The sequence below is a fragment of the Siphateles boraxobius genome, unplaced genomic scaffold, assembly GCF_051911475.1.
Source record: "Siphateles boraxobius isolate OS27281-9 unplaced genomic scaffold, OSU_SipBor_1 77, whole genome shotgun sequence".
Lineage (NCBI taxonomy): Eukaryota > Metazoa > Chordata > Actinopteri > Cypriniformes > Leuciscidae > Siphateles > Siphateles boraxobius.
In genome coordinates, this window is record NW_027509205.1 from 19,607,949 (window position 1) to 19,622,734 (window position 14,786).

The following is a 14,786-nucleotide window of genomic DNA, read 5'->3' on the forward strand; positions in this document are numbered from 1 at the left end:
GGAGAGTTCAAAATTGCCCTAGATGCGAAGAGTCATTCTGAAATCTATGACTAATGTGACTCTTACCAGCGTTTCTTACGTATATAAGTGTGTCAAAGACTATGTCCTTAAATAACCTAATTTGCGTAGACAGAATACCATGTTTGGATGTTGCTAAAAGGTATCTGTACTGTTAACCTATCAGAACCAGTAGAAAACGACATCAACTGATTATCCATATGACTAGCACTTCAGTGAACTCTGTCAACTTATTAAACCTGAATATTCTTCCTTGAGCATATAAGTCCCCTACAATGTTAAGGTTCAATCGACTGACAAAAGAAATTAATTACAGAGAACACAATGAAATACTGAGAACCACTGACTATTTCTAAAAGGCTATGGTTAAAGTCCCCCTGTGCTGAAAATCAAGCTTTTAAAGCAAAACTATGTAGTTTTTCAACCTGCATAATATATTTCCAAGACCCTTGTGATGTTACATCGACTTACAATAGGTTGAATGACACGTCTGCCATAGACTGACAGTGTCTGTATCGCTTTTACTGGCACTACGTAACTTCGGGGTTCGGGTAGTAACCTGAGCACAAAAAGAACTACAAAATTCGACTGCTTTAAGGCATACCTCACTTCCCCCACCACCCCCAACTTCCTCAAATTCTGAGGTGAGAGCCCAACTAGCGTTTGTTTGCCGTCTGTATGTTGTTGTCATGGCCGAAGCAGCAACTAAAACGAAGGCGGCAAAGGTTTTGTCGGAGGAGACTAGAAAGAGAAAAAGGGAGAGTGACCAAAAAAAAGGCCGGACGAGGATCAATATTGGTCCAGCGTTCGCTCGCTGGCTAATTGAATTAGCATATCCATTATGTAAAACAGTAGCCAACAGGCTACTATAATGACGCTGGCTTGTAAACGTGAGCTACGCGATCTTTTGGTGTTTGAAATTATATTCATATGACATGCTGAAATATATGCCAATGTACCTGGGATGAAGACATTTCACACGCAATGCTGGCAGTCTGCCCAAGACGTGAGAACTCGCGAGAACTCAAGACGGTATTGGCTTGTCAACAAATGCACGTGTATCCCCTGGTGTAACCATGACAGATTTTACGACCGTAGTAGAAGACAATACTGTTTCCCAACTGTAGGGGGACCCCGAGAGCAAAAACTACATAGTGTTGCTTTAATGCTGTTTACATGTCTCTGTAGTGCTTTTAATATTCTTTAAGACAAACCATGTGTAAATTTATGTCAACAGCATTGCTGAGTATTTTCTCCTTAAAACTGCAGTGAACCAAAGACAGTCTCAAAAACACGGTTTGAAATCGCTGGTGTTTCTGACATCACAAACTACCTTGTAACCAATCAGATCAACGTGTGATCGTCAACAAGTGGATCTCTGAGCTGCTGTGAGTGAGTGAAGGCGGGGCTCATTTGCATATGGAACTGCATATACTAAACGAGGCAAGGGGGTAGAGTTACATTAAAGCTATTTTAAGGAATGAATCATTTTTTTCAAGGAAAACATTTTTAAATATGTTATCTGTATGGTTAAAAGCGCTATATAAATGAAGGTGACTTGACATGTTTCTTACACATTCAGAGGACTGCCTGTTCCTCCCGACCCGCTCCTGGACTGAAGCACCTTGAGGAATGGGGATGGACTGAGAGCTCGCCAGGGCCCGGACCATGTGAGGGACTGGAAATAAACCAGAGTAATCAGTCAAACTCTTTTATATGCTGCCCCCTACAGGCCACAGATCAAGACTGTGTCTAGACTGAGGTACAAAATCAACAATGATGATACAACATAAAACTCAATATAAATGTCTTATAAATGTCTTTTTATTATAAATATTTATTTATTTAATATATTCATAAATTACAGTGGTTAATTAATAATAGTGAAAGGTAATTATAAAAAATAATTAGATTACGTAATAATTATAAATATATTATATTAATATGCATTTAATATATTACATTTATATTTATAAAAATACAGTACAAATAGTTTTTAAATTTATATTATTTACAAATATAAATTTTAAAAAATGTTTTACTGTATTTTAGTGCATCGTAAATCTACTTGAAAAAACTGACAGAATAACTATAAAATAAAATAACATTTTAAATATTTATATATATATATTTTTTTTTAATAAATATATTCATGAAATATATAGTGTATATAAGTCTATTTTTAGTATTATTTCACAAAATAAAAGAAGAATTATAACTCATATGGTACGTATACAATATAAAGGACAATTCCTAAAAATAATTATATTTAATAAAATAATTTAAATAATTAAAAATAAACATAAAAAAGGATTTAAAAAATAAAAAGTGTAAAATAATCGTAATTGTAATTGTAAGTTTAATATTTTCCAATTTACCATTTTTTTTTTTTTTTTTAAATGATTTACTTATAAATATGTATTATATTAAATTATTTTATTAAATATATACATGAACTGTTTCGGCTTATGAAAATGCTCTAGAGAGGCTGAATAAATAAATAAATAAACAAAGAGAATAAATAATTTTCAAATTAAATAAATAAATAAAATATGAAATAAAAGAAGTTGTACAGCTGTACCTGGTCCGGGCGCTCCTCTCTGACGAAGGTGTTTGTAATCGGGACAGTCTCTCCTCACGTGACCCATATCGCCACACTGAAAACAGCGTCTTTCCCTGGGTTCTCGGTCCTCCTCCCTGATCTCCTCATCTCGCTCGTTCTCCTTTTTCTTCATTCTGAAAACAAAAAAGACAAACTAAGCACTTTGCATCCTGCGATTTAAAAAGTACGTTTCTGCAGCATGTGTGAACAGGGCACCTGCGCCTCTTTGGGCAGTCCTTCATATAGTGACCGATCTTCCCACAGATCCGACAGCAACGGTCATTAGGAGCCAATTCACCGTCTGTCAGAACCTTTGAGTCGAAGAAGTAATCCTGAAAGAGGGATAAAGAGGGTCTGAACGTGTACAGAAGAGGAGGTATGAAATGAAGGTTAATAGCGCTCTGATGGGACTGAAGATCTGTTTTGATGGGACTCACGGGCTCTGTTCCACGCTGAGGGTAAAACGGGGTGCCAAACAGCTTCCTGCCGTTGATGAAGGCCTTCATGATGAAGTTCGTCACTGTGTGGAGAAAGCAAAGTGAACAAGTTGGACTCAATCAACCGTATATTTACCCGAACTGCACTTCAGAACAGGAGAAAAAGCTGAACGGTGTGGAACGTGAGACTTTGGCTTACTTTTGCGCGAGACACCAGCCCCGAGATTATGATTCAAGTCAAAGGGATCTGTCGAAAATAATAACAGAACATATGATATTTCACCTTACCAGGCGTCATGCAACATGTTTGTCTTGTTAAAATGAAATATTGCAAGATAAATCTGAAATCAAAATAAATGTGTCACATTCAGCGATGATGATAACTTTAGCCAATATATAGCATTAGCAATATTTTATTAGATATCTATCTATCTACCTATCTATATTTGTTCTTATTTTTCTGCGTATTTAATGAAAAGTAATTACAAATAATAATAAGATTACTTATAAATTAAAAATGAGAAGTATTATATATATATATATATATATATATATATATATATATATGTATGTATGTATGTGTGTGTGTGTTGATACTCATTTTTAATTTATTTTCTTTGTTTATTTAGTAGCAATTATTAAAATTATATATATATATATATATATATATATATATATATATATATATATATATATATATATTAATATATAATTATATATTATTAATTATAAATATAAAATATATATATATATTAGTGTTGTCAAACGATTAAAATATTCAATCGCGATTAATCGCATTAATGTCATAGTTAACTCGCAATTAATCGCACATTTTCATCTATTATAAATGTCCCTTGATTTCTTTTTGTCCCATTATTTTTTTCTCATTTTAATGCTCTTATCAACAAGGAAAGTGGATCGGCACAGTCGTATGTTCTTGTTGTGGTATCCATATGCTTCTGTCTGAAGTACTCCATTTAAATTATACATTTATAAATAGGCCAATAAACAATTATGTGTGTAATAAATAATAGTGTTTAGTAATTATTTGAATGAAACCTAAAAAAGCATTTAAATGAAAATAAATATATGCATATATTTTAATTGAAATAAAAATAAATAAATACGGCTTTGACGAGGGGGCGGAGAATTTGCATGCTTGGACATCAAGTGGTATTTCAGACTGGACATGCGGCGATGATGGCTCAGTTCACAACTACAAAACACACAGATCACTTTGGTCTTGTCAATAGAAAGTAAACTTTTTAAAAGTAAACTTTCCATTCAGAATCTTATTGGCATTCATTTCGGCGTCTCGCGCTCACAATTCACTCAAAACGTAACGTTAGCCTACTACTCTTTGGTCGGCTCGCAAGCCCAAACAAGTGTGTGCGGCGTGCCTGTTGTTTTGTTTCCGGTCTAGCTAGATCCGGTGTGGTGTTGTAGTTTTACTAACGTTACTAGTTGTTGCAACAGCATGTGAAAAAAACGGCAACGTTTGCTTGGCCAAAAATAACTTTAATCTGGCAATAAAAAAAATTGACGCCATTAAAATGGGTTTGCGTTAACGCCATTAATAACGCGTTTAACTGACAGCACTAATATATATATATATATATATATATATATATATATATATATATATATATATATATATAATAAAATTATTTAATATATATATATATATATATATTAATAAAATTATTTAAAAAATATATATATATATATTTAATTAATAAAAAAAAGTAAATATAAATGATAAAACTGTATTTTTACTGTATTTTAGTGCATTCAATATTTTATATCTACTAGGAAACTATGGATGGAATAACTATAAAATAAAATGAATTATGTTTCCTATTTTAGCTTTATAAAAATGGTCATTAATTAAAAAAAAAAGTTTGAGAAAGCCGTCTCTAGAAAAGCTGAAATAAATAAAGGAATGGATAAATAAACAGAATAAATGACAGCTTGAGTATTTCAGCACAGAGTGAGAGCAAACGTTTTGAGTCATTGCGTGCCGATGACGAGTTTCAAACCTTCGATCGCGATGCATTTGGACGTCCACTGTTTCTCAAAGGTGGTGAGGCGCTTGTGCTGGCGGATGGAGATGACGTGCTCTTTAAAATCAAACTCTTCTGTGTAGAAGCGCAGCAGGCCGAGCCACAGCTCCCCGACGGACTCCTTATTCTGATGGAGCTCCGGGAGCCGCCGCCGCTGGACACACACATTCACTCATGCATTTTAAGTGCACTTGAAAAAGCATCGGACTGCATTATTCGTTTACACAGCATCCAAGTGAATAAACGCTAAATCAAACTGGCAGAATGAAACCTCCTTGAGACACAAACAAACATGCATTATCAGAAAACATGCATTTTATGCTCACCAGCTCATCGAGGTCATTGAAGAAGTAAGCGTTCCAGCCGTCCACCATCCTCTGAGGAACAGTGTTCCCATCAAATATCTGCAGAAAAAACACGACGCAAGCTGAACACAACAATTCTACTTACAGAGATATTTCAGTAACACTTTACAATAAGGTTTCATTAGTTAACTACAGTACCTTTAGTTAGCATTAACCAAGATTGAACAATACTTCTACAGCATTTATTAATCTTAGTTAATATTAATTTCAACATTTACTAATGCATTATTAAAATAAAAGGTTAACATTAGTTAATGCACTGTGAACTAACAGTGAACAGCTGTATTTTTATTTTAACTAACATTAACAAAGATGAATAATTATTGTAACAATTGTATTGCTCGTTGTTAGTTCGTGTTTGTTAATACATTTTCTAATGAAGCTTGTTGTAAAGTGTTACCGATATTTCTTAGCAACACAATCTTTTATTCAATTACAAAGAAAACCATGTTATTATGAATTTTTGAACATTGTACTGTATATTAATACCACTATTGCTAATGGTACTAATGTTACCTCTTGTAACACAGGGATGACTGGTGGTTGTCTTTGTTGTAGGAAATACAGCACCATGAGGATGTAAGCATAGGAGGACAGACTCCCCCTCGAGGCATCGCCAATGTCACAGCGCTGACAAACACACACATTTACACGTTTTCAATACTATAGTACACAGCATTTTCCTATGCAATGACATTTAATGAAGAGAGCAGCGATATGCTATATTTCGTTTAAAAATAACAGCATTTTCCAATTCTTTATTATTAAATATACATAGTTGTATGACTTACTTATTAATTGAGAAAGTACAATTAATTTGAGGCCATAAAATTATATGTATAATTCATAATAATAACTTGGCGATTTCTTTTCATTCTTTGACTTATACACTACCGTTTAAAAGTATGGTGGTAAGATTTTTAAAATGTTTTTGAAAGAAGTGTCTTCTCCTCATAAAGGCTGCATTTATTTGATCAAAAATACAGTAGAAACAGCAATTTTGTGAAATTTTATTGCAATTTAAAATAACTTTTATTCGATTATATTTGATGATCCTTCAGAAATCATTCTAAAATCCCGATTTGCTGCTCAAGTAATATTTCTTATTACGATCAGTGTTGAAAACAGTTGTGCTGCTTCATATTTTTGTGCAAAACCTGAAACTTTTTTAGGGTTGTTTAATGAATAGAAAGTTTAAAAAACAGCATTTTATTTGAAACAAGATCCGTGTAACAGAAAGAAAATCTCAGTAGTGTATAGTAGTGTAAGAGTTTAATTAAACTAAGTTTTGAATAAATTTAATCAATAATATTATGATCAACAATATTTCTCTCTAAAGGTTGAGGCTTTTCAGGTTGTGAATGTAATAATTCAAAAATCATGTTATTTATCAAGCACTCAAGTATGTTCCTATAATGTGATTGCCAGCTGTCTGAATACACGTTTAAATACTTAAGGAATATTTTATGCTACTACCTGCATTTTGCAAATTAGATCCCTATTTATGATGACAACAGAACAGAGATATCTGACCCTACCTTGGCAAACACTTTCATGGTGTAGCCCAGATACTGCACACGAGGGTCTATAGCAGCATATTTGGCTAGCATCCGTGTGTTGTGTTGGGCCTGACACAAAACAGGACATAAAAAAAAAAAATGAATAACTAAATGATAATAACAGCTATATTTCATTTATAGACACATAGCATACGAGTCTCACCAATGTGTTGTAGAGGCTGATGTCTCCCTCCAGTCCGCTCTGCCTGTGTTCAAACTTCACTATAGGCACTTTAGCAGTTGTGATAGGCAAGATATTCCTCAGACCTGAACCACACAAACAAATCAATCAGTCAGCGTTGAATAATCTGACTTTATTTATATTGACAGTGAGTATTAGCATCAGTCAGGCACCTGTGTGTTTCTTCAGCACCTTGGCTAAACCCTCTATGATCTCCTTACAGTTCAGTTTCTGCAAGAAGGGCAAGAGAGCGAGACTGATTAAACATTAAGAGTTAATAATGGCTAAAAAATGCTTTGATGGACAATAATACAAACCCATCCCCTTTTGAGTGCTTCTAAACAAAAAGTACCGTTCAAACTAAGTGAAATCAGGCATCAACACAATACATATTATAAAGGAGGGCAACCTTGATCAGAACTTTTTAAACCTATGATATGTAAAAAAAATTCTAATATTGGCCTAAACATACAGATATTTAAAGGGGTCCTATTATGTTTTTTCAGTTTTTTTAACATGTTTATCTTTCTTTAGTGTGTAATGTAGCTGTTTGAGCTTGAAAAAAACATTTCTTCCAGGAACGAGCACGTCACAATATTCTTCATTTAAAGAATTCATACGCAGACTAAAGGGGTGGGACTGGTTGAGTTAGTTAGTAGTGTGTTAAAACTCGTGGTTATGGAAAGGGGCGGGACATTTTCTAAACAAGCACAAAGCGCTTGACCAATCACAGCACACCGGTCCAGCCAACCAATCAGAGCATAGTGTGCTTTTCAGAAGGAGGGGCTTCATAGAGACGGGAACTAAACAGGAGTGCGTTTCCCAAAGCCAACTATGATCGCAACTTCCAATGAACTCAATTGGTAACGACGAAATTTGCGACCATAGTTGGCTTTGGGAAACGCACCCCAGAGCGATACAGACTGGGAAGAGAGGAGGTGCAATGGAGAATATGAGAAGAATAATGTGTCTTTGAACATTCAAGCATGAAATCCTGTTCTAGTACAGCCCAAAAACAAAATCAAGACTGAAAAGGGACATAATAGGTCCGCTATATAAAGAATCTGGCACCTCCCATAAATGTCCCTCTTTTGAAGGGGCAACAGTATTTATACCTCAGCGGTGTCATGACCCTCCAGTGTCATACAGATGTCCAGGTCACTGTCACGAAAGCCAAAGCCGTTCTTAGAAGAACCAAACAGACAGAGCTGGGCCTTATCTGAACAGACAAGCAGAATAAAGATAAATTTTCATCAAAAGGTAGGAATATTGCAATTAACCAATCCGTCAATAGTCATAAAAAGTGTGAAATCAAGATTTTTCTCACTCTGTTGGCATACATGGATAAAAAATTTCTAGACTACAACTTCTACTTCTGCTTTTTTTCAGGAACTGTACTGTTTCTCCATTGTTTCTACGGACAGCTTAGAGTAAGGGGGATATGATGTCATTGATAAGTGATGCAATGTCACTGGTTAAAATTGTGGATTTATCTGGATTTAAACATTGTTGGAAACATTTGGGATAATGCAAGTACAAAAAGTCAACAAAATGTATAACATTGTTCTAGTGGTTTTCGGATATTTTTTCGTACCTTTACTATTTAGCTATTTATGGTTCTCTGATGTTTGTCAATGGTCACATTACATGCAGGTAAACAAAAACATATATTTCATCTTTTCAGTAAGAGCTTATTTAATTATTTAATAATTTATTTAATAATTTTATATTTTTATGATTTAATTCTAAGTTTTTTCAACTCCAGTTTGTGAAAGTCTTTTGTAAATCTAGTTATGTTCAAAAATGTAATGCATATTAATTACACAAAACTTTGTGTTAAATTACCTTGGCATGCCAATTTGGCAATAACCAAAAAACTGGTTAACACATACTGGTGTTTCTAATACAAAGGTTGAGGTAGTGACAGTAAATGTGACATCTCTTCTGAGTGCAGTAATCAATCTCTCGAAGTTAGTTTGTTCTTTTGAAAAGTTGTGAAAACGCTATAATGGAATTTTTATTTTGCTACAAGAGGAAATTATATTTGCATTAGGATTCTGTTCACCACTGTAGCTGCTGCTTCTGAAAACCCTGAACATGAGAAAAGGGTAAATTTGTTGTGCTTTCATATGAATATGCATTCGCACCGTTGTACTCTTTTCTAATGAAGTGCTCCAGACTAGCCAGAATCTGCTCACGCTTCTGCTGCTCTCCGAGAGATGGCGACAGCTCACCTACAAACACAAATACATCACATTTGAACCTTCGGGATTGGATTGAACCTTAGATATTAAAAAGAGATGATGGTAAAGTATGGTATGGCGCTCACGGTAACACAGCATGCAGAGTCCGTCCAGGATTTCTCTGAAGTGCTCGTTCATGGGCGGCAGAGGCTTCAGCTCGATCTTCTTGAAGTCTTCAGGGCAATCGTCTTTAAGGTGGCCGTCTCGCTTACAGATGCTGCACACGACTGTTGGTGGCTGGACAGAAAAAACACCACCACACACTTCATTTCTGGATCACAGCATCAAATAATTTACCAGAGTAAGGTACATATACATGCGGTGAACATGTGAGCATTGTAAACTGAATAGTGACTGCATGCCATTAAATGATTGCAAATTTAAAAAGCTGTATTTAAATTTTTTCCATTTACGTTGCAACTAATTATTTGTATGCACATTTTCCACCATCTCTTTAAAGGTGCAGTGTGTGACTTTTAGCGACATCTAGCGGTTCGGTTGCGAGTTTACACTAAGGGCTCAGCCCACCACTCACCCCTCCCTTTCGAAGAAGCTACCGTGGCGAAAACGGGACAAACATCGTCGTCTGAGACGGCAGAGAATAGCCAGAGTAAACCAAGTTTCTGTACCACAGTCCATTATAAACCACATCATGGATAAAGTTTACAAAGCCATAGTCATGTGAGGATCAAGGGTCTTAATACGTAATATAATAATAGTAATTAGTTGATTTTCTCACGAACGTAACCAGCACATTTCTCCCCACATAGAAAACCCATAATACAGCGAGGGAGAAGAAACACATGAAACTATGCAACTATATATTTTTTCTAACAGGGTAGTAAAAGTTTAGATGGCTAATATGAGCTGTTACTGTGGCTGAGCTGGTTAAAGCGCTAAGCCTGACTGGTTAAAGCGTAAAGCCTTGTTTATATTGGACGCGTCCGCATGAGCCCAAAGCTGCCTGCGGCAAAAATAACGTGATTGTAACAGCGCGCGCCTCCGCATCCCCTAGAGACCATTTACTACACACAATAGGCTTTTTTTCTCTGATTTTGGAAACTCGATCGACTTAAAATGCTTCCAAGATCGACGGGTTGGTGATTCCTGTAACTGTTTTACGGTCAATGACAAGAGTGTTAATCAGCTGTCTCATGAACGTAACCAGCATATTTATCCCCACATAGCAAAGCCATAACACAGCGAGGGAGAAGAATTAAGTTACATGAAACCATCCAACTACATATTTTACACCACTGACAAGGGAAAAGTCATTACTCACGGTGTTTATGGCTAGCTTCTAGCTTTCTGCGGCTTCTCTTTCAAGGCAGTGACGAAACGCGCTCTGTAACGATGTTTGTTCGCTGTCGGCCACGGTAGAAACATGACGTCACAATATGTCGACCTTTATAGGAGGGGATTCCCGCGCCTATGCAGATATAAATGCCTCATTCTAAGGTAATAAAAACATTACGGTTTATTAAGTACGTTCTTTATACACCACTGAACACATAGTTATGGATGTCATATTGCATTTCTGTTAATAGATACTCAAATTTTTTACACATTGCACCTTTAAAATGAAAGAGCCCTTTTTTTCTGCTGTGCCTACAAGCCTCTTATGTACACCACCGTTCAAATGTTTTGGGGTTAATGCAATATTTATAAAAAATATTAATACTTTTATTCAGCAAGGACGCATGAAATTGTTCAAATGTGGCAAAGACATTTAGAAAGTTTTCTAAGAAAAGATTTCTCAAATAAATGCAGTTTTTTTATTTCTATTCAAGGAATCTTGAAAAAAAAATCTATCACGGTTTCCACAAAAAATATTAGGCAGCACAACTGTTTCCAACTGATAATAATCAGAAATGTTTCTTGAGCATCGAATCAGCATATTAGAATGATTTCTGAAGGATCATGTGACACTGAAGACTGGAGTAATGATGCTGAAAATTCAGCTTTGATCACAGGAATAAATTACATTTTAAAATATATTTAAATAAAAAACGTATATTTGAAATTGCAAAACTATTTCAAAATATTACTGTTTTTAATGTATTTTAGATTTTCTTTTTAAACGCAGCCTATATGAGCAGAAGAGACTTCTTATTTAAAAACATAAACATTATTACCAATCCCAAACTTTTGAATTTCTCCATTCTCATGTGAAATTAGGAGTTCTTAAAATTCAGACCAATTTGAGAGCGATCCAGTGAAAAGAATAATTCGCTCATAAATCAATTCAGTGGCTCGGAAGCCGGTTTTACTCCACACAAACTCTACACAAGATCATTATCCACCTAATGTTATCACTGAACATAACGATAACTAGAAATGTATATTCACTATAGAATTCCAAACACTACCAATCCAGGAAAACACCATTTCCAAAATTCCCTGATATTTCCAGTTTTCCAGAGGTTTGCACGGTCAAATACCACAAATACTACTGTATCCCGTGCAATTACCTTTCCTCCTGTGAAGATCATCCTGTCAAAGATGTAGTGCATGTCTTCTGGAGCGATACTGTCCTGTTCCTCCATCTCTTGATCTTTATCGTCCTCATCATCACTGTCCATCAGAAGGCCATTCAGGACAGAAGGAGACACATCTGCAGGGAGTTCCCGGGAAACGGCTTCACATCCGGCGTCAATCCCACCATCTCCCACCAGAAGCTCGGTGAACCCAGCTCTCAGGCTCTCCTCTTCCTCTATATCCCTCTCTTCCTCATCATCACTGCTGTCCCCGTCCTCCTCGCCGCTCCTTTCCACGCTGTCGTGGCGTCTGGATTTCTTCCTCAGCCTGGCGTTCGCTCCGTTCCTGCTCTGAGGACAGGCGAAGTACTTGTAGGCCATGCGGAAACGCTCCTGGATGTACTCAAACACCATCTGACTGTTCAGACTGCGAGCCACGTTCCTCTTCAGTGCGAACGGATCTGGAAAATCCAACATCGGATCATTTAAAAGCACTTTCATACTGCAGCTATTACTCATTTTAATATGCATCTTAATGTAACAAACATAATGTGCACTTAAAAATAGAAGAGTAAAATACTGTGCTGTTTTCTTTTGCGGCAGTTTGCGCATTGCAACTCATCTGCAACGGACGGGCATAACTGGGGAGATGTGTGTTGCATTAGCGCTGACATATATATGGCTACCGGTAGCCTATAACAAGCTTACCATTTTGGGAAGAGTAAAATGTATATATGCAGCTCCAGCAACCAGATAAATTAGCCGCATTTACACTGTCGGGCCAAAAGCGTTTCCACTGTCACTTCAGGGCTTGATCGGGCCTCGTCTGGGCTTCCTCTGGGCACACGGCCAGGGTTATTTGGCCAACCCAATACCTTGGTCCAAAAAAGCAAGCCAACTGGGGCTTGAGGATTGGTTTTGAACAGAGGCGGAGTTTATCTGAATCTGGAGACGGTAGCTCTGCGGATTTCATATTCCAGCTAGTCAGCATTAAAGACTATTGGTAACACTTTACAATAAGGTTCATTAGTTAACATTAGTTAACTACCTTGTTAACATGAACCAAGAATGAACTATACTTCTTCAGCATTTATTAATCTTAGTTAATATTAATTTCTACATTAATTACATTAATAATACATTATACACTACTAAGAATGAATAATAGTTTTGCAGCATTTATTAAACTTAATATTTCTATATTAATATTAATGAATACATTATTAAAATAAAATAAAAAACATGTAGCCAATTTGTTAACATTAGTTAATGCACTGTGAACTAACATGAACAGCTGTATTTTTATTGACTAACATTAACAAAGTGAACGTTAGTTAAATTTAGAAAAAACTTATATGCGATGCAAAAGACGATGCGCGCTAACCATTACCATAGTAAACATATTAAATATGACCACTTGAACAAATCTTATAGGCTATAACAATAGTGTATTTATTTTATCTGTCAGTACGTCTCATCTCTTTATACTGGACCGTCTGATATCCAGTTAGCGCTGCATATGTCATGAAATAAAGCAACTCCGGTTTTACGGGAGCTTACTCTGTTTCTCTGACTGAAAATATAAGCTAATCAGGTCGTATTTTTGGTGGCATATTTGTAGAAATTATCATTCTTTCTCAATGTGATGTAAACATAGTGTCCCTTGACTACAAATAAACAGAAACAGACAAGACTGAATAAGTAGGCTACGCGTCTCCTCTTTTTTATGTGAATTAACGGCAAACCACTTTATTGCTGTGTGACTGATGTGTAATCTTGACACAAATTAATTCATTATGATCAATGTATCACTTTTTATTGTAAACCTTTGATAAAACATTGATTGTTTGGGTTTTAAATCTATAATTAAACAACACAATTGTCAACAAACCATCGCTCTTATGTTCGTTTTCTATGTTTCCATGGTGCATTGAACCCTTCACATAACCCATACTCGGAACTTGTCCTCTGCATTTAACCCATCCAAGTTAGTCTACACACATTAGGAGCAGAGTAGTGAGTAGTGAACACACACACACTGCAAACTGTGACACACACACCCGGAGCAGTGGGCAGCCTTTATGCTGTGGCGCCCGAGGAGCGATTGGGGGTTATGTGTCTTGCTTGCTCAAGGGCACCTCAGTCATTTCCTATTGGTACTGGAATCGAACCAGCAACCTTTGGGGTTACCAGTCCGACTCGCTAACCATTAGGCCACGACCACGACTGAGATCTTGCAATGTCGCTAGATTCCAGTGATTTCTTTTGATTCGTTTAAAAAAAAAAAAAGTTTTCATTTGTTGGAGAAATGATGGTTTTGTGTGACGTTGTTCCAGAGAGGCGTGTTGCGGGCGGGTTTTAGTGAAGCGCTGCGGAGCTTCGGGCCCGACAGTGGAAACACAGCGTGGTTTTGGGCTCGGTGCTACAGCTTCGATGCTATTAGCCCAGCCTGTTGAAAGCCCCGGCTCACACTGGCCAGGCAGCCCGCTCCCATTTACACCCATCCAGTTTCTTTCTGGAATGCAAACCACATGAAGTGGTTTGAGTGATCGGATTTAGATCCGTCTCGAAAGCGTTTAGGGGGGCATTTTTAGGATTGGATAAATATCTGATCAGAGAAAACACATGAAGTTACCAGGTGTAACATGCCTTTAGAGAGCAAGATATAAAGCCAATATAAATATATATAAAAACAGATATATAAACACTTTAACCAATCAGGCACTCAGTATTCTGGTAAGTTTGTGCAAACTGGGATATTTTTTTTTTTAAATAAAGACAAGGTAACACTAATTTTGCATGTAGCACACAGTGAAAATGACATGAATATGACATAATAAC

General features: G+C 36.1%; 1 protein-coding gene across 2 annotated transcripts in view; it reads right to left on the minus strand.

Annotated features, from left to right (window-relative positions):
• The window catches only part of tut4 (terminal uridylyl transferase 4), a 36,958-nt gene that overhangs the window by 5,318 nt on the left and 16,854 nt on the right, over positions 1-14,786 (minus strand). For both annotated transcript variants that reach the window (XR_013198338.1, XM_077218586.1), the window contains exons 13-27: positions 11,940-12,406; positions 9,555-9,705; positions 9,373-9,459; positions 8,341-8,444; positions 7,399-7,456; positions 7,208-7,311; positions 7,024-7,113; positions 6,002-6,115; positions 5,447-5,524; positions 5,097-5,274; positions 3,257-3,304; positions 3,058-3,140; positions 2,837-2,952; positions 2,600-2,754; positions 1,593-1,696 (exon numbers count right to left, since the gene is read on the minus strand). Coding sequence is in view for 1 of the 2 variants with exons in the window: in XM_077218586.1 (XP_077074701.1) it covers positions 1,593-1,696; positions 2,600-2,754; positions 2,837-2,952; positions 3,058-3,140; positions 3,257-3,304; positions 5,097-5,274; positions 5,447-5,524; positions 6,002-6,115; positions 7,024-7,113; positions 7,208-7,311; positions 7,399-7,456; positions 8,341-8,444; positions 9,373-9,459; positions 9,555-9,705; positions 11,940-12,406 (1,937 nt within the window). In the remaining variant the exon portion in view is untranslated. The remainder of the gene's footprint in view (positions 1-1,592; positions 1,697-2,599; positions 2,755-2,836; positions 2,953-3,057; positions 3,141-3,256; positions 3,305-5,096; positions 5,275-5,446; positions 5,525-6,001; positions 6,116-7,023; positions 7,114-7,207; positions 7,312-7,398; positions 7,457-8,340; positions 8,445-9,372; positions 9,460-9,554; positions 9,706-11,939; positions 12,407-14,786) is intronic.